The sequence below is a fragment of the Diabrotica undecimpunctata genome, chromosome 1, assembly GCF_040954645.1.
Source record: "Diabrotica undecimpunctata isolate CICGRU chromosome 1, icDiaUnde3, whole genome shotgun sequence".
In the NCBI taxonomy this organism is placed as follows: Eukaryota; Metazoa; Arthropoda; class Insecta; order Coleoptera; family Chrysomelidae; genus Diabrotica; species Diabrotica undecimpunctata.
In genome coordinates this window covers 120,559,285-120,586,872 of record NC_092803.1, presented here as the reverse complement: position 1 = coordinate 120,586,872, position 27,588 = coordinate 120,559,285, and the positions used below count along the sequence as shown (strand labels likewise).

The following is a 27,588-nucleotide window of genomic DNA, read 5'->3' as shown; positions in this document are numbered from 1 at the left end:
GTATCATGGATCAAAATTTCGTATTTTTTAATTTATTCATCTTTTTTCAAAACTTCGAACAACGAAGACTTCTTTTTTTCTTATATATATATATATATATATATATATATATATATATATATATATATATATATATATATATATATATATATATATATATATATATATATATATATATATGCGTATCCGAATAATCCTCAAAGCTCCGTTTTCTAACGTAGTCAACGAAGACTTCTTTTTTTCTTTATATATATATATATATATATATATATATATATATATATATATATATATATATATATATATATATATATATATTCTTCGTTCTCTTCAGCCTGTATTCGTCCACTGCTGGACATAGGCCTCTTCCATTTGCTTCCATTTACTTCCATTGATTTCTACTCTTGGCAATTCTCATCCACTGCTTGCCCGCGACTTTTTTGATATCATCTGTCCACCTCTTCTGTGGTTTGCCTACTCCTCGCCTGTTCTCTAGTGGTCTCCAGTTTGTTAATCTGTGTCCATTTTTAGGGATTATCTCGGGCAACACGTCCGACCCATTGCCACTTGAGCCTTGCTATAAGTTCTGCGACATCAGTAATCTTTGTTCTTTCACGAATGTCGATATTTCAAATCCTGTCTCTCAAACTAATCCCTAGCATGGCCCTCTCCATCGCTCTTTGGGTTGTACCACCCAAAAACAACAACCCATATATATATATATATATATATATATATATATATATATATATATAAATAAATTTTCTAAATAAATCTTTTTATAGAATATACATTTACATATTAAAATTAATTTATTTTAGCAGTTTTATAATTATCATTACTCTATTAAATATATTTTTAATTGAAAATGACTTATAATTTTTGAAAAAATTGTTTATAACTTAAAAAAATTAATTTTAAAGTACGTTTCAAAGCTTGATTTTCTTTATACGTAAAAAATTCCGACTATTTAAAATGCCTATTGTGGGCCATCATAATTTTGCGAGCTTGCAATTTTTTGCAGATCTGGACTGCAAAATTATTATGCAAAAACTATTAAACAGATCCTAATAAAATTTTGCACCCATTTCAAAGGTATTTGGTTTTGATTTGGGTTTTTGATTTTTTTAAAATGAATAAAAATTTATAATATGACAACAAAAAATTAATAAGACTCAAGAAACAGAAATTAATCACTTACTTGCTTCTGATTCACCCATTAATCTTGGCATAAGATAATCTGGCAAATTTGGATATTCCATGTTTATCGCCATATCAGTTTCCAAGCCATACAAACCTTTCTTATACTTTGACATTGAAAATCTAGATGTGGTCGGTATTAAATTACAATCGTCTACTGCGTATAAATTATCTTTAGAGAGCGATGGCAAGATACTTTGGAATTCTGGCCTTTCCATCGAGGTAAAGTAATCGGGAATTCCGTCTAAGGTTATTTCTCCACTCATAACAATAGTTATTGGTAAAGTTGGAGATTCGTAGTAGGTGGGAACTTTCTCTATAGCTTTTAAGACTTCTTCTCCTTGTAGTAATTGACTAAAATATTAATAAATACCAATTATTAAACAGTGGCACATGACAGACTGGAATATAGAGCTAAATAATTGTTATTATTTTTCTGAACAACACATTATGCTTAGATTTACGTTTGGTGTTTTTCCTTTATAACTCTTTACCATACATTTTTAAATATTCGTATAAAATATTCCCTTTATCTTTGTGTCGATGTTGTCTTTGGATCGAAAGTTACATTAAAAAAAATCATTTAGTTTTATACGCACATTTTTGTGTCCAGAAATGGATGCAGTCCAAGTTGCAACTTGAAATAAAATAATATGTCAAGTATGTACTTCACTTTACGCCATGTTTTCACTAAGTAATTTCAAAATTGAAATTTTAAATTATTAATTTCAAATATTTTACCAATTTCATTACGATTGCTTAACCATTTGTTTTCGGTATCTTTGAGTGATTATCAGTTCCTCAGTTGTCTTTCCATATTCGGTATAGTGATTATATAGGGTTGTTTTTTCAAATTATTTTTTAAAATTTCTTCTAACTGCTCAAGCTGAAATTGTTTTCTGTGACATGTTTATGTTAAATATTGAATTTATATGTGTATATAAAGTAGAGTGGGACCAGATGAAATATCTAATAAAATAAAACAGCTCTTCGAACAATCAGGTAAAGGATCTCTCCTTTATCTTTTTAACAAAATTTATGAAGCTGAAGAAGAGGAAACCTCCTCACATGTCCTCTGGAAGTGCCCGGCACTGGCCTACCAGAGGTGGCAGATCCTGGGCTCGATCTCATACAACCGAGCCAAATGAGGGAGTTATCCTTAAAGAGATTTGTGGCTTTCTGCGAGGCCACAAGCTTACTAAAGGATTAGACGTTCAGAACGGCAGGAAGGGCTCAGACTTCGAGCCCCTGCTGAGTATTGCAGATATAGGAGCCCGGAACACCATGTGCCCTAAAAACTCCGAAGACTAGGGTCTGTTGGACCTATTCCGTATGATAGGGGTGATACAATTGACCCGTCTTAGGAGGTCTAAGTATCTGAAGGGCTCATGGGTCCTGACCCGATCTACCATAACCATAACGATACAGTTTCGAAATAACTTTAGAACCAGAGAAGCACTATTTAGTATTTAAGTTAAGGCACAGAGATTCAGAGATGTGCGGCATCCCGTTTGTATGTTTTATTGACTTTGAAAAGGCCTTTGATAGAATAAAACTTACTAAAATGATAGCCATTCTTTAGCAGGTAGGTATTGATGATAAAGACCTACGTATCATTAAAAATCTTTACTGGCATCAACATGAAAATGTCAGAATTGGTCGGGATAATGGTGTCGGGAAGAGGTGTCAATACGAAGGGGGTAAGACAGGGCTGCATTTTATCCCCACTAATATTTAACATCTATTCGGAATTCGTTTTCAATAAAGCATTGGATAGTGTTCAATGTGGCATCAAACTTCAATATTAATAATATAAGGCTCGCGGATTAGACGGTGTTAATTACAAGTAGTTATGAAGAACTTTAACATCTAATTGATACGATTAGAGCGAATGGTTTAGCAGATCTCCTGCATCCCTTTTCCGAGCTGCCATCAACAAAATTAGTATAACCAATTTGATAGCCAAAACCAGAGTAGAATTTGTGTCTTGATACATTAGTAGTACTTTTTAGGCTTTTCGACAAAACTAAAATTGCTTATTGATCATATATGACTAGAATGTAATTACCAAAAATATTCTTTATGAATGTAAAAAAAAGTTATTCCGTTGAAGTTAAAAATATTAAATACATACCCAAAAGCTACGTAGTTATAATCCATCCAAGGAGTTGGAGCCAAAGTTATAAAAAACTGTGTGCTGTTTTCTTTATGTCTACCTGTATTTGTGGTACATAAAACCCCTCTCCTGTCATGTGGAATTACATAATTTTCACAAGGCATCTTTTTTTCTGGCAAATTCCACCGTCCGCATTGAATCCAACTATTTTTCACTATTCTTTTCAATACCAAAGGAAATTATGTGTTTATTGACATTATTTATATACATACACATTTTTGAATGGCCATAAATTGCTTTATACATGTTGGACATTACGTCATCAGTGTTGGCGTTGTAACGATATAATTTGCCTACCACATTGAGTATCACTTATAGGGGGTTGAAAATGGGGACAGCAATTACTGGACTGGAGATAGTTTGTAAGCAAACAAACCGAAACCTTTGCGAACGGCCACTCTTGATTTGGTTGGAGAGCTGGGTCGTAAGTAAGTGAATAAAGGAGGGACTGAGAGGGGTAACTACAAAGAAAGAAATCAAGAAAATACTTACGTAAAAATCTTTTTAAAGGTAATAATTCTACAACTCCTGGTTTAGAGAGAAACATTACATATTTATTATTACTTCACATCAACAGTTATTACAAATAATATTAACAAAAATTATCAACAAACCTTACATGTAGGGCGACAGTTGAATGGCTCCCGCCAGTAACGTTCTAAGCGACATAATGTTTAAAATCATTTTTTCTGTTCAGAAACGTTCTATACGATATCCCAGACATGGCAAAGGTGTTTTCATGTTGTTATCATAGAGGTTGTCAGCACTGTGACTAGCGTTGCCCGCCACTTTTCGGACCTTGTCGCGCAGTAACGTTCCAAGCGTCCGAAGATGTCTACATCACCATGTCTACATCACCTTTGACGATTGACCATGTCAATCATCAAAGATTTTAGCATTATTGAAAATTCTCTAAGAACAGTAAACTTTCGAATAACTCATTTTGTGTGGTTCAAACTGACACATGATGATCCAACTTCATTGCAAGCCAGAATCTCCCACAACATCCTTCAGCCATGGCATACTCAATGCCTTGCAAAGAAATCAGCAGGAAGGAGTCACGTCAATCTCCCTCCAGTTAAAGTCGCAACATGACGCAGACTTTATGAAGGACAACTTCTAATAAAAAAAAAGAGAAAAAGAAGGATCTCATGTCAATGATGCCATATGTGCCTGAGGAATTCAGGGAATTTTATGAAAATATATCTGTTTATGATCAGGACTAGACTAAACTAAAATATTTAAAAGCAAGCCGTTTTTGTATTGATATTTTGTTTTACATTAACTTTTTAAATTGTATTATTTTCATAACTTTGACAGGTATTATTTTGTATAATAATGTGTATATTTTTCCGTATAGTGGCATTATCGTTTAGTTCACAAACTCAATCATTATTTTATTTTATAATTCATAAATAATTTTTTGATATTATATGTTTTCAAATATATATGCTACTTCTATAAGTTTTTTAAAATTGGTTTTACGATTTTGTCTATAAAATAAAGTTACTTTTTAACATGTGAACGAACGTGTTGATTATTTCATGCAATAACGTTTCAACCATCATTACTACCGCAAAAAGTTACAACAACGTTCTAAGCGACAGTCGCTTAGAAGTTGTTGCAATTAAAAATTTACTATTTTGCTTATAACTTTATTACTACTTTGTGTAACTTAAAGGTTTTACTACTGATGTTTTACAAAAAGGTTTACAATAATATTGCTATAATATTTTAAGGTATTAACTTATTTTTTATCGCTAAAAATGGTTTTTCACTTCCTGAAAATTTTTTAAATTGGCGCTTGGAACGTTACTAGAAGGACCCATTCAGTTGTAACAATTTACATAAAATTAAGAAGACTAATATGACAATTAGCTAATCCATAAAACTTATAATTTTATTTATTTATAATTTTTTAGTTTGTCATGAAAATTTATTTATTTATGAAAAAATGTTTATTTTTACTTTGAATAATTTAGTTTAATAAAAAGTACCTACCTGGTATCACTGGCTGGTGTATTTCCCTTAAGAAAGATTTTGGGATTGGAACTAAATCAAAAATACTGCAAACAACACACAACTTTGTCCCACAAAAAGAGTAACTGGTCTGGGGTGACCATCGAACACAAATGGATAATTCTTGGGAAGTTGGACACTTATTTGGGCTTCGGGTTATCCTGGATGACAACAGACTGCAATCTTCAAAACTCGGCCACTCAATTTCTTCTTTAAACCATGTGGAACTCTCAAATGGTTGGAAACACTGTCTTTCAAATCTACCACATAGGGCACAACATATGCAATCGGTGATTAACTCAACAAAAACTGCCAAATCGCATTTTGAGCCCAAATTCCCGGCTTTTGAAGACTATACGCCGAAAGCTATCTCTTCCTAAATCTCAATCTCTTCCTAACTAACTGCACTTCACTATTTTCTGATGACAACAAAAAAACGAATAACAAAAAAACAATAACGAATTTGAAGAAAATCCGGACTGAACAATAAACCAAACGCTTTGGCGATCCATCGTAGAGTGATATCATTCGCCCAACCAGGTATAAACAAAGCATAAACGGAAATATTCTTATTTATTTGATGCGCAAATCTCCAAGCGGCATCAAGGTAAAACGCGAAATACCAATCTGTGCTTTATATAAACAAACTAAAAATGTTTATATTATCAATCTCAGCGACGTAAAAAGATTGAGAATATTTTTCGGTGTTTTAATAATATACGAAAATCTAAATGCTACAGCGTAATGACATCGACGATATTTTCAAATACAAACCGAGGCAACGGGACACCTCATTTAAAAAGTCTCCTAATAGTCTTTGCAACGGTGCAATTATTTTAATATTTATTTCTGCAGAGTTAACCAAAACTGTTGGTTTATTAATACAATTAACTTATAATAAATGTTTAGTAAAATACAATCAAATTATAAGAAATGTTGAAATTGACGACCTTCAGCAATAATGCAATGAGAAAGACGGGCAGTAATTTTTTCCTAACGTTTTCGATGCCTTCAGGAGTTATTTGTACAATTTACATTCCGATGCGCTTATTCAACTATTTTACATTATTCGGTCAACCTTGATAAACTTTGCTTTTCAAATATACCTATAATAAAAGTCTATCGGAGTCAAATCTGGAGACCTTGGTGGCTATTCGATAGATCCCTTCTACCTATCTACCTACCTGGGAAAACGAAATTTAAGTAATTTCGTATCTCAACGCCGTAGTGTGGAATAGCACAATATTGTTGGAACCACATATCATTTCTATTAATAATTTCATATAGGTAAGGAGGAGCAGAAATTTTCCTCAAAAAAATATGGTCCTATAATATATTTGTTTATAATACCGACCCAAATATTCATCTTCTCAGGATAGTGTGTGCTATATTCTTCCATCCAATATGAATTTCCACTTGCCCAGTATCGATATGTCTGGCGGTTTACGTGACCGTATATATAAAAGCCCATTCATCTGAAAAAGTACCTTTTCTATGAAACTCTGATCTCTGTTACATCGTTCCATAATGGTTTCGCTGAATTCGACTTTTCTATCAAAGTTATCTTCTAACAGCTCCTGGGCCAGATGTACTTTGTACGGTTGCCACTTCTCCTTTTTATTATCAATCTAAAAACAGTTGATTGGTGGACATTATTATCTAATGCGGCCTGCCTCGAACTGGTAGGTACGGAGATTTTCTTAAAACGCCAGGCACATATATAGCAATCTATGGCCGTATATATATATATATTGTGTAAGATTGTTATAGATATATAATAATTATTGTAGAAATTTAAAATTTACCTGTGAACTGGACTGCCAGTATAACCCCCGTTTATATCTTTGCATCGTTTAAGAAAATTTTCACACGCTAGCGGAACCAGATCATTGTAAAGCTATAAAAACAACAACTACTTAAAAACTAATTATATCACTAAAATTATCATCCTTGCTATCTAAACCTGGGTCGGCTTCCCTAATTTCACTTCTCAATATGTTTACTTTAGGTTTTACAGCTAAAAGTCCCAGGACTAACTAGTAAAACAACATTTTTGTGCAAAAATTATTATTTATTCATCAAAATAATATCATTTACGACAATACGCCTATTCCAACGCTTTTCTAATTTTTCGATGTCGCCTTTTTAAAACGATTTATTTTTGCCTTCAAAATAGACTTCAGTTCCGGTGATTATTTTCTTATCGGAGCGATATCTCTTACCACGGAGCATTTTTTTTTAGATCGGAAAAAGGTGATAATCGCTGAGGGCCAGATGTGGACTTCATGGTGGGTGCGGACGCAATTCAAAGTCCCATTCGAGCATTATTGCCATCGTTTCCATCGAATTATGACACGATGCTTTGTCTTGGTGAAACAACAATTTTTTCTTCAACAGATAAGGTCCTTACTTCGGTCTTCAAATGCTCCAATAAACCAATATAGTCGCCGTTGATTGATTCTTCATATTTAAAATAGTCAATGCAAATAATTCCTTGCGGATCCCAAACTACAGAAGCCGTAATCTTTCCGTCCGTTTGTTGCATCTTTCCTCGCTATGGACGGCGTTCTCCGGGTGCTGTCCACTCAGATGACTGTCGACTTGATTTCGAATTGAAGTAATGGAACCATTTTTGATCCATTGTGACATACTGATGCAAAAACTCAGACTTATTCCGATTAAACATGTCCAAACAGCGCCGAAATTCATCAATTCGTTGTGATTTTTGCGCTGGTGTGAGAAAACGCGGCACCCATTTGAAAAAGCTTTCTCATACCCAAATGTTTATGTATAATAGTGAAAATGCTATCCTTTGATAACTTTAGAGTATAAGCTTTCTCTTGCAACTTCACCTTGCTATTTTCCATAATAATTTTCAGCATTTTTTCGATGTTTTCGGAAATAACTGCATCATTTGGCTTTTGTACGACCGCGTTTGAATTCAGCAAACCATCGTTTAATGGTTGTAATCGATAAAGCAGAGTACCGGTAACACTTTTTGAGCCATTGTTCAGATTGGACGGTATTTTTTCCCATCAAATAATAGTAATCAATCAACCCACGAAATTGCTTTGAATCAATTGTTTATACAAATCACAAAAGTAGCGTCACAAACACTGTGACTCTGTAAATAATAATCCGAATGACAGAGCATTTTGAAAGTATCCTTGTGAAGGTTAGGACTGCCGAAATGTCAACTGGAAAATTCATTAGAGTCGCTATCTCATGGTTAGACCCGGGATTTATTGACTGACGTATTATATTATGTATTCAGTCAAGTATAAGCGTCTTTCTTAACCCGCTAAACGTTTTTTAAACACAAATAAAAAGAGGAGAACCAACACAAAAGTTAAAGATCCTTCTAGCCAAATAGTAAAACTGAAGTGAAAATTGTTCGATCACATTATTGGAGGAAAATACGAAAAATTGAATGATTACATATTGGCGACTATAGATATACAGATAACGACATAGTTTTGTTGACCATAGGAATTAAGATTAATTGCAATCCCATCTCTATAGTATATTTATTATAATGCTCTAAAACTAACTTTTTGGTTATTTTTTAGCCTTAATAGCAATACAAATAAATAAGTAAGTAAATAAGTAATATGCTTTATTGTCACTGAAAATTGTACAAATTTTATGTACAAAGCTTATAACAATAAGACAAGAAAGAAGAAAAAAATCAGAATAAGAATCGGTTGTACTTTTAAATAAAAAAAAACAATAAAATTCTTCCAAACTTAAACATAAAAAATACTATCTAATTAAGAACCTACAAACATCGTAAAATGTACCTAACAAAAAATAAAAATTACGAAAGCAGATTAATGAATTAAGGGCTCAAATATTTCACCTCCTTGTGCTAAACAGTAACCATATCTGTCATACAGATTTCTCATATCATATTTTGGAGTAGGGCTGGTGTAATGCTTGCAGACATTGACATGAAGTATGTTTGCCCTTAATTCGACTAGGTTTCTGGCCCTTTCAAACTGATGCCTATAAATGTTTTCTTTGAGAAAACCACAAAAAAAGAAATCGTTAGGCGCTAAGTCACAGGATCTAGTGTGCCATTTAATTGTACCACGTGTACTTATCAGTCGATCAGGAAACGTTTGATCGAGGAAGTCAATAGTTACTCTAGAGTTGTGAGCCGAACACCCATCCTGTTGGAAATAAACCTCCTGAAAATTAACGGGAAGGCGTCGAACTGCCGGAATGATCTCATTCTGTAAAAGTTGTAAATATTTGGGCCCGTTTAGGTTTCCATCGATAAAAAATGGACCGACAATATGGTCGCCTAACATCCCAGTCCAAGCATTTAACTTTTGCGGATACTGCGTTCGCACTTCAACACTGAGGTGCTTATTTTTTCGAGAATAATACCTTGTAACGGATGGATTGTGTTTTTTATGGAATAAAAATGAAGATTCATCAGAAAATAATATATTTTTTAAAAAGTGTATATTTTCATTCTATTTAACTAACATAAATTCACAAGACTCCATCCGCCTAAAGTTATCTTCCGGAAACAGTTCTTGGTTGTATCTTGAAACAGTGATACCCATTCCTCTTGAGAACTCGCTGGACAGTTCGAGCATTCACGTTAACTTCCCTAGCAGTTTGTACACTATTGCAGGGTTCACTAGCTTCCACAAAAGCACAAATATTAATATCCCTGTTTTGACGCTCCTCATCGACAGGTCTAACACGTGGTTCATTACCTTCATGACACTTTTTACAACTGTTTACACATCGCGAAGTTTAAAAATGTTTAATGGTATTTTTGTAACACTTGGTGAGAGTCTATTTTCGAAGGCAACAATAAATAAATCAATTACTTCGCGTATCGAATGACCCTGAAAGTACCATGTTACAAGTTACACATTTACAAGTTGCAGTTTTATTAATTATTTGTTTATTCTTTCAGAACTTCGTTTGAAATTTTTAATGTCAATGTGACAATTACGACAATTCGTACCTACTGTGAAATGAATATAGAGGTGGAAACATGTAACATGTCACAGCGATTGCCATTGTGTTGTATGGTCAATAAAACAATGTCGTGATCTATATAAGAAAAAAAAGTACAGTCACAGATGAGATAGAGAGGGTTTGTTTTTATAAGAACGTTAATTCAAGATCGATGCATACGGTTCGAGATTGAGAATAATTGATGAGCGAAGGGAATGCTTTGTTAAATATTTGAAGGTTTAAGGATATATTTTAAGATTTATCTTCTTCTTCTTCTCGTGCCACTCCTAACGGAGATTGGAAATCATCATGGCCACTGCGACTTTGTTAGCAGCGCGCCTAAAAAGTTCAATCGAACTACACCCGAACCATTCACGTAGATTACGAAGCCACGATATTTTTCTTCTTCCCACACTTCTTTTGCCCTTAATTTTGCCCTGCATGATATTTCTTAAAAGTTCGTACTTTTCACCTCTCACAATGTGCCCCAAGTATTCCATCTTTCTAGTTTTTATCTCATTTAGAATTTCGCATCTTTTGTCTAAAGTTTGGAGTACTTGCGTGTTAGTGACGCGGTCCATCCATGATATTCTGAGAATGCGCCTATAGCACCACATCTCGAAAGCTTCGATGTTTTTTGTGGTCAACTGTTTTAGTGTCCAAGCCTCTACTCCATACAACAGGGTAGAAAAGACATAACACCGCAGCATTCGTATTCGTAACTTTAAGATTTATATTGTTATCTTATATATTTAAAAACCTTCACAAGGAAAAATGTATATAGGCAATTGAAAAATAAATCATATTGACAACAAACAAAAGATATAATGGAAAAACTTAAATAAAGGCAACTGTTGATAAAATCACAAGAGGTATAAATCAATGTAGGACAAAGATTTTCAGCAATTAACATATTAACTAATCGTGGAATAGCTTTTTTGTAGTTCTACCAGCATACATAAAATACTAAAATTTCGAATAAAGTTTGCTTACTTCAAACATCATCGTTCCAACTACTTGATTATTTATGGCTATGGTAAAGTAAGTTATTTGTCTCTGAAAAAAAACATAAAATATATAAGTCTACGCGAAAAATTGATATCTACGTGAAAAATATGACAGTTTTCGTGTGCGAATTTTTAATCCGAAAAAGTTTCTTCTAGTGCAAAGAATTCGTTAATTTAAATAGGGATTATATTAATGTGATGCGTCATTAGAGAAGCACTTCGATGAAGAATTCCGGCATTTACAATTTGTTTTCTATATTGTTTCACAACTTCCATTTTGTGAAAAATTATTAATTTATTATAAATGTTACGCTTTTAAAAATTAAAAGCAACTTTAAAACAACAAAAGCAAATTAATAGAATTTATATTCCACTAATATTATACTAATTAGTTATAATCAATTAATTACATGTTCAAAATAGTATTCATTAGCTTCCACATAATTTTAAAGTACTTTCCATTTTCAAAAAATATGGAACACGTATTGCATTAACACTACTGTTAAAAGATATCAACGATCCAAATAACTATTCCCAAACTTTAAAAAAAATGTATTTTAAAGTATTTTTTAATGAAAAAATTGGGAAACATTAGCTATGGTCAGTGTTGCGATTTATTTTTAGGATGTGTATTGTCCATTTTACCCTCTTTTTCGCCGATTTCATACACACACACACACACACACACACACACACACACACACACACACACACACACACATATATATATATATATATATATATATATATATATATATATATATATATATATATATATATATATATATATATATATATATAATTATATATATACAGATTGAACCAATTTAAAACAGAACATACAATTTAATATATGTCTGTTTGAACTGCATTTGAAATAGTGGACCAATATAAAACTTGGAAAAAAATAAATCCATACCCGGTGATAGACATTGTATAAAATATCGTTCAACTATCTGTCTCCTTTAAAGGAAAGAGGAGCTTGCCTAATAGTCGGAGAGATAGAGTCGAAATTTTGAACTGATCAGTAATATGACATTTCTCTATTGGAATATATTCATTGTAACTGGGTTAAGATGCCCCTCGTGGTACAGCGGGTGGCTATACAGGGATGAAGTTGTCATTTTTTTCGGAAAAATTAACGATCGATAATATGGCTGAACATTTGCCCAGAGTAAGATCTTGGTATAACTAGACGAAATCCCAAAGGGTGGACGCGAGAGTGGATACATAAGGGGTGGCGGACAGGAGGTGAAATTGCAATTTTTTGGGGAAAAATTAACGATAAGTAATATATCCGCCATTTTCATGGCTCATTATTTAGCCCCTAAAAACTTTAAATCCAAAAGGGCGGATAGCTGGGTTGGTACAGAGAGCCACAAAACGGGGTCAAATGTACCACTTGCCTGCGCATTTTAGGTCTCGGTAACAATTTTCAAACTGATTTTATTATGATATTTTTATACCGATTGATTTGAAAATTTGTATGCTCACTTCTGTTACTATTCTGAGAAGCGTCAAGTAGAGTTTTCCTCAAAATTTTCCAAAAAAATTTCCGTAAATGAAAATTTTCGTAATTTTTTGAGGTAAAATCTAATTTGTAGAATCCTTTCGATTTTCTGTAAGTTATACCATGATTTGTTTTCCAAAAATATTCAAACTATTTTTCCGATAAGAAAAAAAAATTTAGAAAAACTTTTCTAAAACATTTGATAAAACTCTACGTCATCGTCTGAATCTTTTATAGAATATTTTGTAGTTTTAAAATGATATTATGATAATGTTTTTTTTTTCAAACTAAAGTCATATTTACTTTACAAATCACATTTTTTTCTTAAATATAAATATTTTACGAATTAATTTTTAATTGAATAAATGTTTGATATTTGATATTTTATTAAATTAAAGTAATTTTATAATGTTAACTATTAAATATTTTTGGTATAAAAAATAGTAATTTTACTTATTTTTTATTACAATAAAAAGGTTTTTAAATTTATATTGCATAAATAATGATTGTTCAGATATAAGAAAAATTTAATTTATTATTACATTAATAATCAATTACAAAATATATTATTTCTATTTATCAATAGGTAAAATTCAATTTGTAGAATTCCTTTAACATTTTACAAATAATTATTAATAAAAATCAATTTAATAGTGGAATTATCAATTTTTTAAGTTTTGAAATTTACTTTGTAGATATTTTCAATATTTTTTTTAACTTTCAAATTGATTGAATTTTTTTTCATTAGTTAATTATAATTTTACAAATTCTGTTTGGACATTAATTTTGCATCATTATTATTTTAAAATATTAAAATAATAATGATGCGCGTTCATTTAGATCAGTAATTCTAGACGCATGCGCTAAATGTAATAAGTATAAAGATGCTTTTATTCAACTTGGTGAAACTGACTTCGATTGTAATGAAGTTTTTGAAACCTTAGAAACTTTCATATGTCACTTATATGGAACAGGACTGACGAGAACAATTCCAAAAAGAAAAGTAAACGATGTCAGAGTTTCACTATTTAACCGGCAGTATAAGTTGCATGATGTGAACGAGAATTAAAAAAAAACTAAAAAATTTCGATGCTTCAAGCTTACCACCATGTCAAGATGAATTACACCAACATTTACTGCGAGCTCATTATATTTCAAATATTTGGACAAATGCTCATAAAAAGTACCAACAGAATTGATTGTTGAAGAACATGGTTGGGAGTTAGAAGATGAAACATATAAATTCAAATGATTTAGTGGGCCTCAGATGCTAGAATCAGTTCGAGAAGTAGTGATTGAAAATGAAGCAGATAATGAATGTGATATTATTGAAAGTGAAAGTGACGAAGATGATGAATGTGATGACATCAATGAGAGTGAGAAAAATGACGAACTTTTTAAAGTTTTTCTAAATTTTTTTGTCTTATCGGAAAAATCGTTTGAAAATTTTTGGAAAAAAATCATGGTATAACTGACAGAAAATCGAAAGGATTCTACAAATTAGATTTTACCTCAAAAAATTACGAAAATTTTCATTTACGGAAATTTTTTTGGAAAATTGAGGAAAACTCTACTTGACGCTTTTCAGAATAGTAACAGAAGTGAGCATACAAATTTTCAAATCAATCGGTATAAAAATATCATAATAAAATCAGTTTGAAAATTGTTACCGAGACCTAAAATGCGCAGGCAAGTGGTACATTTGACCCCGTTTTATGGCTCTCTGTACCAACCCAGCTGTCCGCCCTTTTATATTTAGAGTTTTTAGGGGCTAAATAATGAGCCATGAAAATGGCGGATATATTACTTATCGTTAATTTTTCCCCAAAAAATTGCAATTTCACCCCTGTCCGCCACACCTTATGTATCCACTCTCGCGTCCGCCCTTTGGGATTTCTTCTAGTTATACCAAGATCTTACTCTGGGCAAATTTTCAGCCATATTATTGATCGTTAATTTTTCCGAAAAAAATTACAACTTCATCCCTGTATAGCCACCCCCTGTACCACGAGAGGCGTCCGCTTGTAAGGCAAAGTCTTAACCCAGTTACAATGAATATATTCCAATAGAGAAATGTCATATTACTGATCAGTTCAAAATTTCGGCTCTATCTCTTGGACTATAAGGAAGCGATAAGTGGTTTGACAGCATAATAACTGCTTGTTTAGTCTAGTTTTTTCAGTGATTCTAGGCAACCTATTTGGGTGGAGTTTTGACTTATTCTTGAATGAGTTCCGAATCCAGCAGCCCGCTGAAGTATTGGATTTTTATAATATAATTATTTGACAACCTTTTGTTGGCCAACCACCTAGAGCGGAGTTGAGCCGAAATACATTGATTTCGTATGTTCCGTTTTAAATTCGTTCAATCTGTATATATAATTATATATATATATATATATATATATATATATATATATATATATATATATAATTATATATATATATATATATATATATATATATATATATATATAATTATATATATATATATATATATATATATATATAATTATATATATATTAAACCTAGAGCTAAGATTAATACTATTACAAGAATTAATATTAAACTCAACAGTCTTCTGGGTTGAACGACGTCGATTATCATTGCGCCGACCTTTCAACATCCTCTTTGATGTCTTCTTCAGGGTTAGATACTACTACACTGATTACTAACCATTGTATTACTGCCACTGGGAACAGAGGACGGTTTATTTATACCGTCGATGTTGACTTGGTTTGTCGTCGGTAAATATTCTATATATATCCTATTGATTTAAGAATTGTCGATATTGTCAGTGACACCTTTCATGTAAACAAGAAAAACTTTCGTATGATGAGGATATGAGTCTTTGGGTTGAGATTGGGTAGGAAATTTATGTTGTAATAAACGCTGTCACCAATGTAACATCCACGTCTATGTGATGCAGGCCCTGTAAAGAGTTAGAGGTTATTGGCTTACGTTAGAAGCCGGAGAGAAGTATAAAGCGAAAGGTGTGTCCTCTTCTAGTCCCTACCTGAAACGAGCCGGGAAAGAACAAAAGCCAAATTTCAAACTTACTATATATTAATAAATCGTAAATCTACAACTAAGACACCAAGATGTACGAGATAGCTAATTATTGTTTTATCAAATTTTTCGAAAAGAGACAAGAAGAGGCTTTACTAAGGAGTATAAAAGGTGGACAATCTACTATTATTTGTATTTCCCCATTGGTTAGTATTTATGTTTAGTTACCTTAGCGTATTTAGGCCCTAGCTAAAGAATACGCCTTGTAGTCCGTACTGGAATTCAGGAACAGTCTGAATGAACTCTGGGAGTACTGTACGCTATCACGATTTTAAGAGAGACGAAAATTCGGTACTTATACTCTCTACCGTTCCCGTCGGATACAATGCCGCGCTAACTGAGCTGAACACACCGGAACGGCTGACCGACTAGCACTCCCCTAGGTCGTCGAGCACTCACTGCCTCGTTAACCAATTTTCTTCGTTTTTATGTCCCGCGAACGCATACCCTCAATTACTCCGTCACAGCACCGAAGTAAATCGTCGCGTCTTACTGCTTTTCCCTTGAGTTTTTGCTGATCGTGCCATCTGCTCCACGTGTTAAAATGGATCATGCGATGGTGTGCCCCTCTCACTCAGCTCTATTCTTATCGCTGGTGTGTCGCTTTGTTGTATTATTTTCCAACGAAGGTCTAAGGTGTCGTAATTTTTAAACATTCGGAGCTGACCTGATAACGAAACTTGTGTAATACACGTTAAACTAGGTCGAATTGTCATTCTTTGTTTAATTTGAAATGTATACTTTATTTAATTTGGAGTATATAATAATTATTTAATTAATTATAATTATTCTTTTCTAGGCTAACTACCCCTTATTTTGTTTCTTTTATTTTCTTGCTATGTTGACTTGTTACATACCGGGCTAACTGATTAACAATTGCGCTTGGGGGTGGAGTTGTTGCCCTTGGGTATGTGGCTGATACATTACAATGTCTGTGGATGCTCCTATTGATGTGATTTTCGCGGTAACCGTTTTGGATAGGGGCTTGTTTTAAACTAGAGAGCTTAGTGGGTCTACTTGCATCATCGCAAAAGGCGTATTGATCTGGAGACAAGAGACATGACTGAATTAATTTGTGAAGGTGGATGATGAGAGTTGGCATGCAAGTAACAATTGGTATGGGTGGGTTTTCGATAAACAGAGTGATGAAAACTTTGGGATTGGTTTTTCTTTATGATAACGTCGAGAAACGTAGGGATGAATCAGTTTCCACCTCCATCGTGAACTGGATACTAGGATGTATACCATTCAGATGGATTTGAAAAGACACCAAAGCATCCCTGCCATGGAGCCCAATAACGAATGTGTCGTTAACATATCGTAGCCAACATGTGGCTTTGATTATTGATGTGAATAGTGCTCGGGTCTCGAAGTCTTCCATAAAGATATTGGCAATTACTGGAGATAGTGGAGAGCCCATTGGGGCACCATTTATTTGTCTGTAGAATGGATTTTTGATGATGAAATAAGTTTTGTCTATATGAATGTTTGTAAAGAGTGAAACGATATCGAAATTTACTAGAATGTCTGATGGTAAGATAGGGTATTCTTTAAGAAGTTCGATGAAATGAAAAGAATTTTTGATGAAGGATGAAGTATTTTCGGCGAGAGGTTGTAGATTTTTGGCCAAGTACTTGGCCAATTATTGAGTAATGCAGTTGTATGCACTGAAAATGGGACGTAGAGGAATATCGGGTTTGTAAATTTTGGGTAGGCCATATATTCGAGGTGTTCTGGAAGACTTTTCATGAAGAATTAGAGATTGCTTTATGTCAACAGGAAGAGAGGTTTTGTTGATAATAGCTTTTGTTTTTTTCTTCAGACAGGTTGTTGGATTATTAGGAATTGGTCTGTAGTCTGGAGTATTAATGAGATTTATTAATGTAAGAAGAAGTGTTTAAGATGACGGTGGCATTTCCTTTATCGGCGGGTAGAATGACTAGATTTGGATTTGACTGAAGTTCTTTAAGGACTTTTTTCTCGCATTGGTTATGATCGGAGTAGGAGGCTTTGAGTTTCTAAAAACATGGTGGCAATGGTCGAAATAGGGGTATCAAAAAAGTTATGAACCACTGTAGTAGGTGTTTTTGTGTTTTTGTCAGATTCGATAGCCTTTCTTTTTGGCATCTACCAACTCTCTTATTTCTTGTGACCACTACTCCGATTTGGTCTTGGTTTAAACCATTTGCCTTACACCCGATGGCCACTTGTGCTGCATTACGTATACAGTCATCTTTTATTTGACAGTATAGTTCTTCCACCATCTTGTTTTCTATTTAATAGTTTGTAGTTTTGTAACCAATCTGAGTTTGTAAAAAAAATTGTGTGGATTCACTTTTTAGACTTTCCAAATTATATTTGTTTACATTGATATTTTCCAACATTGTTTGTTCATATTGATGGTCGCTGTCATTTTCTCAGTATTTAACTAACACTTTTGTCATGGTTAAGTGGTTATCCGCTTCTCGATACACCCTTACGGCCAAAACTTTTAGATTTGACTGTTGGCGCATGATGACATAATCAATAATTGACCTTAGAATTCTTGTTAGCTGTGTCCATGTATAGATATTTGTGTACGTTTTTATAAGCGTATTATCTATTTGCCACTTTTAACGATAAGTTCTCACATAAGCCAATAAGTCGCGCACCATTTTCATTTAAAACAGCCTCTCTATATTTACCTATAATCTGACTGTTTTTCCTACTTGGGCATTTAAATCTCTTAGAATGAATACTTCCTTGTTTAAAATATAAATAAATCATAAAAATAAAAGTAAATAAAACCAAAAAATTAACTTTTTTTGCACTTGTCTTTTCCAGATAGATAATATCGTCAATAAGATAGCTAACGTCCGCTAAGCGAATATACCCCACGAAGAAGAACAGGCTGGTAGTTAGATTCAAACAAAACGATTCAAATTCAAATTCGGAAAAGGAATACTAGATCATTTTTCAGTTAGTTGCTTGAATTTTAGATTTTAGATATATTTTAGGATTTTATTTATAATTATACTTATCTAGTTAAAAAAATATAAATTGTAACACTTACGTATTTACCCATCTTCTCTCTCAAAAACTCCACAAGATGACATTTTCCAATTTGATCTAGATCTAAATTTAACGAAAAATGGTATTTTTTAATAAGGTGGTTAACAAATGCTTTATCATCTCCAATGAATTGTTCATTTACAAATGCTATAACTGGTTTTTTCAAAGTCCAAATTCCATTACCAAAAGTACGTTGCATCTAAACAGACATAAAATATAACATTATGTATTTTAAATAACGTATTTTGTGAATTAGCCGAAAAAATAGAAATTCTTTATTTTTCTTTATCTTTCGACTTTTAACTCAGAAATTATTTTTAAAATACAAATTTTTGAAAAATTTAATTTTCTTTTACCTCTGCAGAGATAAAAAAAGAAGGTTTAAAGAAAAGGAAAATCTGCATACAGACTCCTGTGACCCAGATAGTGTTGGGTTCCTAATATCCTAAGGAAGATGTGCCAGGAGGAGATGTCCGACGGGACTGGACCTTTGACACATCTTCCCGTCACTACTCCGAGATGATCGGCGCCTAACTTAAAGTCTTCTTTGTCACTCCAGACATCAGGATGGAACCGTCAGTTAAGGCATAATATATGTCCTGATGTTCTGCTATCACCAGATTCCCATTCTTTTATTTACACCAGACTCCTATTTCGGTCTGTGATAGTCCAAACCCCACCGAGGAGCTACTTGCTCGTTTTAGAAACATATTTAGATTCTCGAATTTGTTTTAGGATAACGTCCTGAACAGAGTTTGCCAATAAAACAATCAATACATTTTGATGTTGCCATCCTAAATAATGTGGTATATTTGTACTCTTGGATTTCACACGACGAAGATGCTCTAATAATACAGCGTCAAACTTAGAAATCATTTCAACTAACTGCAAATAATTTCCATTATTTGGTTCAAATAACTTATTGGACGATCCTCTAAAAGCTAAACATTGTTTAGATAAAAATTTTACAATTAATAATAATCTTTCAACAACAGCGCCCCAATGTTTTTTCTCCATTTCATATAATTTTTGATGAGCAGAGTCAACTGTTAATCCTTTTTTTAATGCTGTAGATAATTCAAACAGTTTTTGAGAATATTTTATATGAGCTGCACCGGATTCATGTCTTTTTAAAATAATAGCTAAATTTGCCAGTCACTTACCCCATTAATTCCACTAAGTAATTGTCGGCTGCTTTCATCACAACAAAACAGTTTACTAGGTGCACAAAAACCACTATTTAGTGGTAATAAGTTTCTGAAAAGTTCCTATTATTTGTATCTCTGTGGAAGTTAATTTTTGTAATTTGCTGAGAAAAATTTTCAACAACAAATTGAACTTCACTTGGATTCATATTTGCAGGCCATTTTCCGGAATTATCTGAAACCAAGTATATGCTGGAGCTTCCTACACTGCAATCCAGATTAACTCGAACATTAATTGTTCTGTCTTGGTTGGTGGTTTCAGGTTCAGGCGTTTCAGCATCAGCACTCGCACTATCGCTATTATTGTCATCAAATCCTCCGTCTCTATCCGCAGGAATATTCAATTATTTGGTACTTTTTTCTATGGTTTGGACTTCGCTTGAAGTTTAAGGTCCTAAATTTATATCCGAGTCTTCTATATTTTCATGTATGTTTTTCATCAAAAATGACTCCAGTGCACTGCTAATTTTTTTTTCTCCTTAGTTTTTGCCTCTTTTATTTTTCTATATTGAAAGCCTGAAAGTCGTTTTCTTTTTGTTTCGGACATTTTGAAATTATCACTTAAGAACGAAGCCGGGCGAATTTAACAAAATAAATCCAAAAACACTTCAAATAAGTTGTCCAAATAATGTTTCTCCAAATAATATGTAGCCGTAACGCGTATACGAATAAAATTGCTCTGATCTTGACGTTACTTTGAAATATAGTACCTACTGTGCAAAAGAAACGGGTACACTACTATATTTTACAAACAAAATCGTTTATCAAAAGCGTATCTAAATTCATCGAATTCTCAACTAAGACTGAACATAAGACATAATAACCCATCTATAAACATAACCATAGGAACAATATTATAACAGAAACTTTACAACCACTTGCCTAAATTCTTGTAAAGTATCTACGTGTGAAATCCCAAATAACTGAAGTCCGAAAGCCGCCACCCGCTTTGAATTAAAAAGTATTCCCGAAACTGCTTTATGACTGTACCTGCAAAAGGGCGACTGTTCATACAATAAATAATTTTTTTTAGATTAGGATGAAAAAAAGAAGTATACATGATAAATGAAACGCATTTGAGTATTATCACGTACTGAATAATTATTATTGTTTGGAATATTAGAGTTCACAAAATTATCTGAATCATTACTATTTAATTATTTAAATTTATTTTCGTTTTAAAAAAGTATTATCATCAGTGAACTGCTTTTGGCCGCCCCTATTGTTGGCCGCCCATGTGCGATGCACACTTGGCACACATGGCAGCGGCGACCCTGCTTCTTAAGGAACCTTCTCCATTACAAAAGATTAGCAATAATTACAGCAGATTACTGTCTATTTTGAGCTGTCATTAATAATTAATGAGTGTCCAAGCCTGTCCAGTCATATTCTTCAGCCACTAGCATTTTCTTCTTTCTGGAACCTCCAGTTTCTCTTCCATTGTGAGCCGTAGAAAGTTGTATTTTTCTCCTCTATAAATATGTTCTAGATAACTCGTTTTTCTATTTTCTACAATGTTTAGGAGTTCTCTCTCACTCCCTATCCTTCTCAGCACCTCAGTATTGGTCACGTACCCTATCCAAGAGATTTTCAGAATTCATCAAAAAATCTACATGTCAAAGGCTTCTATCCGCGTCATATTTGTAATTCTAAGAGATCATGTTTCCACTCCATAGAACAGTATAGAATGAATAAATGTATTTACAAATCGGTATCGGATATCCAATGATACGGCAGAGTTTATTAGAAATTTCTTCATTCTTTGAAAAGCGGACTTAGTATAGCTCGTGTTTGGATCTCGTGATCAAGATCGTTTGTTATCCAGCAACTAACATACTGAAATCTTTGTAAGGATCTGTTTGATATAGATACGAATAATAATGTTGGCATTTGTGTACCTGTAACAGCCATTTAGTTTTATTTATTTGTGTTTATTTTCACTCCGAACCATCAATAGTTGAGAGAAACGATAGGAGTTCACAATATCGTCTTTCCCATATACCCTTTTCCCATATCGGCTTTTATAATGTCTGCCTCCCGGAGCACGCCCTATTATCTTCTTCGGGTACCATGTGCAAAGCTGTACGTCGACGATCAAATATCCAATTCTTTTCTATGGTCGCAAGACAATCAGAACCCTTTGTTCGACCTGTCTAAATGTATTCCACACCAGTCCCTTGTATTTTTTAGTCAAGAGTGTTGCTTTCTACCAGGTCTGCGTTTTCCCTATTTTTTCCTTGTAATATAAGCTTTGGTTAGGTTATCGGGGTTGGGGTCCCCTTGCTCCATGTTCCAGGTAAGATATTTTACTTCATTACTTTTATGGGACGTAGTTCACGGAATACGCAGTAGCTCGACTAAGGGTCCACAGCTCTAATGTCGATCCTGTTTAAAGTCTTTACTTTAACACCAAAAGAATTTATACCATTTCCTACCTGGCGAAACTGAATTCAAATTTTTACCACTGTGCCTTCTACAACTTGCAAAGCAAACAGCTTGATGAATTACTCGGCACGGGAATTTAAAATATGCATTCCACCTGCCGTTCATCATGGTCAAAATTCGTAGTGAATTCAGTTTCTGGTACTCCAAAAGAGGTAAAGAAATAAAACATAATGACGGTGTTAGATTTTTTTTTCGATACAGAGCAGTAGCATATACCGCCCTGATGAGACCTAAAGAGGTCGAAATACGTATAAGCCAGGTAGGAAATCGTATGATTTCTTTTGTTGTTATTAGATGGTGTTGTTACGTCTGTAAATAGGTATTTCGATAATTATAAGCCTAAGACGGGATAGATTTTGTTTCGATTCAGAGCAGTGGAATATACCGCTCTGATGAGACCTAAGAGGTCGAAATACGTTATAAGCGACTTGCCGCTGCCCTGTATTGAAACAAAAATCTAATACCGTCGTTATGTCTTTACTTTAAGTGATCAAGTTTTGACTCGATACAACAAAATAGACCACAAATATTATTTGAGTACACGTATTCTGGGACTGACTGATAAATGAAGAAGGAGAATCAAAGAAGAAGTAAAGAAAGAAAATTTCAACGATTTTGTTAACGTTGACTTCTCTGTTTTATACATTGTACAAGTTAAATAATACTCAATATTTATTTTCTTCTTTATACTAATAACTACTCATCTCGCAAAGATGTCTCGTTTCATCTTTAGTAATACCTGATTGTTTTTATCTTTGTTCATCAGAACTTTGTTAATGCACTCTGAAGCGAAATTTAAGATTGTAATCAGTGGTATTGGTTTTTAGAATCTGCCAGATATTGAGTTGCATTCCGGAATAAAATTTATTCTTTGGCTATGACCTTCTTTTTTAATGTTGACCCTGAGAGTATTAACATTTTCAGTAGCTGCTTTGCCTGTTGAAATATTGAATAAAATATTTTTATCTATATTGTCATCAAACGTAATTGTAAATTTGGTTTTTTCGTAAAGAACGTCAAATATCGTCTTTCTTGAACAAACCAATATTTTCCTTGACGTACATATATTTTTGTTCTCATACTACGGTTGAGGGCCCATCTTTATCGGGCAGAGGTTGACTGTTCCCGTCAAAAACCCGTAACATGTGTTCAACGTAGTTATTTGGAGTGATTCACAACAGAAAAATGTTTCTCTCAACCATATTTAAAAAGTCAATGCATAGGTACTCTCTTCTATCCAACGAAGGCGTCGCGAGCAGCTACTATGCTCCATCCTTCTTTATCACACTAAATAAGACGCTCGGATTTCTCTCTCACGCAATTTTACTTGCTTGGATTTTTAAACTTTAAAGCTTGGCAATAGTATTTTATTAACGGTTTATTGCAGGTAATACTATATCATCGCGTTTGTTATTAAATAATCTTTATTTTGATATATATTTTGATTGGTAAATAGATCGGTGCAGTCACCTATACTTGCTTACCTATTTACACCTGTTTGTAGTGATGAACGTAAACACGTAGGCAATACCTCTTCGACCTATTTTATACGTTTTATAGTTTTAGTTTCAATAAAATTCGATTGGTAAACAAATGGGCAAAACTTATATTTTGATATGCAATACACGCAAGACATATTTGTCTATGTATGAAAATTAATAACAAAAATGTTTCATTCGGTAAACAGATGGGTGAAGATCGATCAAGATTTGGATCTTACACTAGATAGAAAGGGTTGAAAAATAGAAATTCCTGTGAACTTAGATTTCAGAAAATATTGACCAAATAACAGAAATAAGGGCCAGGATAGAAATAGCAAGAAATGCGTTTGTAAAAAATGAAACAATTCTTTGCAATAAAGAAATATGAATTTGAAATCTATATGTATCTCTACAATATGAAATTGAAAGCTGTATACTAAAGCAAGAACACATAAATAAGCTACTACAGTCACTTCAAATGTGATGTCACAGAAGGATGCTTAGAATAGAATGGACACAGAAGAAAACAAACATGGAAGTATTGTGAGAAATGGGCAAATAATACGAAATAATGAATACAATACGGATAAGAAAATTACAATATCCGATACACGTAATGAGAGGACAACGATATGAAATGCTGATTGATAATACAAGGAAAGACTAAGAGGAGGAAGGAGAATAGGAAGAAGGGGAGTGTCATGGTTAAACAATTTTAGGGACTGGTTTAGATGCAGTTTAGTAGAATTTTTCAGAGCAGCGGTAGATAGAGTAAAGATAGTGATGATGATATCCAACCTCCGATTGAAAGACGGCACTTAAAGAAGAAGAAGAAGGTGCATATACATGCACCATGTTAATATTAATCGGTTTGGTGCTTATTTGAAGAAGTATAATTCTGGCTGAATATGCTATTACTTTTTTTTGCTTTCAGCAAGTCTCTCGATACAATAAAACCAACTCCATTTCTATGATCTGTCCCGTTGTTCTCGGAGTAATACAATATTGAAGCATTCTTCATACGTGATCCTATATCTGTCCATTTTGTTCATATGTTGATGTTCACCCGTGTCAGTTCTTGAATAGCATTATCAAGTTTTCCTGCTGCAAAGAAGGTTTATGTGTTTCAAGTTCCAATTCGTTTGTTTATCTTCATTATGTAAAGCCATGTGATTCTTAACACTCCCTGGTGATCTAAGACCTATCCGGGACTGAGCTACATTGTTTTGAGGTTACTTGTCATAATAAAGAAAATGTATATGGGTATTATCATCCTGGATATATTTATTTTGTTTGTTTATTTGTTTTCGCTCATCGTAAGTTCCCTTTATTGTCGACGACATAAACGATAACATTTCCATTATCTTTGATCTAAGGTTATACCGCCTATACTCGGTCATCCTAGCCGCGTTTATATAAACAAGATTAACCAGCGAGAAGGTGAGGTTGACATTTGAGTACGAGAGAGATCACTACCCCATTAAAACGCCCTATAAACCCCGATAAAAGTGTACTTGTAAAAATGTTAAAAACACCAGCCGTGAAAACATGCTTCCCTTGATAACGATCCTGTTATTTTAAACATACTGTGTCTAAACTTTGATTTAAAATAGGTTCTAACCCAAAACGAGTTTTATTATAATTTTCGTAAATTCAAAATTTATTTGACCGGGTTAGCATGCTAAGATGCATTTGTTCCAAATTTTCGGTTAAAGAATCAGTTGGAAGGAGCGCTGTTTTGGCATTTGATGTGTAATTGGCGTTTGTTCTGTAATCAATGTAAACCTTGCAATTTTGCTTTATGGTAGATATGTTCTTCCATACTATTAAATGTGAATCTGTTTTAATATGGTGTGTTTTCATTCTGGAGAGATATATTATAAAAATACTCAAATTAAAAAAAATGTCATATAATCCCTTCTTATACTTATCTCTTCAATTTTTGGCATATTTATAAGAGTTTACCTTTGTCAAAAATTGTTCCCATTCTACATTTAACATCGGTTTTATAACAGGATGCTCGTACTGCTTTGGAAAACTTCTGTACAACTTTATGGCGAGAAATCTACATCTCTGAAATGCTGCACTCGTTATTATTCCAGAAATTTCAAACTTTTCTTTTGCAGACTGTGGCTTTTCTTCTGAATAATCCATTTTACTGTGATTTTTTTATTGATTGTTAAACTATTCAAATCAAATAAAAATACTTAAAAGGAAATTGACAATTAAATGTTAAAGTAAATAAAAAAGACACAATTGTCAAATTTTGTATCATTTAACTGACAAGATTAGCGTCTTTCTAGACTAGTGGTACTTTATCATATGTTCCCATTTCCGTAAATTTATTTGTATAGTCAATGATGTAATATACTCAGTACTAAGGATGGAACCTATCAATAAATTTACATGTATCTGATAAACGACGGAACTGATGACACATTACTAGCTACAATGTCCGACGTGAATTTGACAGGTGATTAACGTGAATATACTTATCCCAGATATTTTAATGTTAAACAGGTAACATTATGTGTTTTGGTAAATCAATAAATTCGTAAAATTTTTAATATTTTGCCGTCTATTGTATTTGCAATTGCAAAAAACATTTAAAACGGTTGATTTTACTGGAAGTAATACAGCGAAAACACAGCAGACAACAAAGATAAGGTTACGTTTCATTTATACGTATTACGAATATGTAAGAAGTATGGAATTATATTTTTATAACACTTTTGTTGTCATCATAGACATTTAATAAAAGATATACTGATTGCTGTAATACGATCTCGTTCCCCCTGTGCGACAGAGAAAACTGACGCAAAGCAGACAATGTTACACGTCATTATACCTTTTGTTCAAAAGTGCATAACAAAAACAATATATAATTATTGTATGTTGTATATATGTACCATCGAGCAAAAAGACAGAATAGGGAATGTAAATGTAGTGGGGGCAAAAATATTGTTATACGGGAAGTGCCATTTTGAGAAGCCACATTAAACAAGGAAAGAGAGTCTCTTTCCTTGTTTAAGAAATCAAATTTAGTTGGGTTATGTTACTGTTTGTCCCAACTCTCACATGAAAGCTTATTTATATGGAAGTTTTTTAACAATTGTATCGCATTTTAGACTATTATCGTTATTACTTAATTAAAACTTTCTAGTCTAAGACACATTTTGAAAAATATTTTATAGCTACTGCTTTATGACCTTATAAAAAACATGAAATATTTTCCTAATTAAAACAATCATTATATTAAAATTTTCAAACTATGTACTAATTCCATTAGATAAATTAGAACCCCTACACCACTATATGATTATTGTGAAGTGTCGTAAAATATAAATTTGGCGCCTTTACATTTCCGGATATGTCCGCCATATTAATTAAAAATTGACATTCCGGAAACAAGACCTAGACGATTGGTAGTTCCTACGGAGGCTAC

General features: G+C 33.0%; 1 protein-coding gene across 1 annotated transcript in view; it reads right to left on the bottom strand.

Moving 5' to 3' along the window:
- Positions 1-26,410, bottom strand: part of LOC140440066 (probable inactive peptidyl-prolyl cis-trans isomerase-like 6) — a 30,550-nt gene extending 4,140 nt beyond the window's left edge. Inside the window, exons 1-6 of the mRNA XM_072530336.1 lie at positions 26,109-26,410; positions 19,014-19,211; positions 11,369-11,431; positions 7,201-7,292; positions 3,335-3,535; positions 1,202-1,554 (exon numbers count right to left, since the gene is read on the bottom strand). Coding sequence (XP_072386437.1) covers positions 1,202-1,554; positions 3,335-3,535; positions 7,201-7,292; positions 11,369-11,431; positions 19,014-19,211; positions 26,109-26,297 — 1,096 coding nt within the window. The 5' untranslated portion in view covers positions 26,298-26,410. The remainder of the gene's footprint in view (positions 1-1,201; positions 1,555-3,334; positions 3,536-7,200; positions 7,293-11,368; positions 11,432-19,013; positions 19,212-26,108) is intronic.
- Between the last annotated feature and the right edge of the window lie 1,178 nt (positions 26,411-27,588).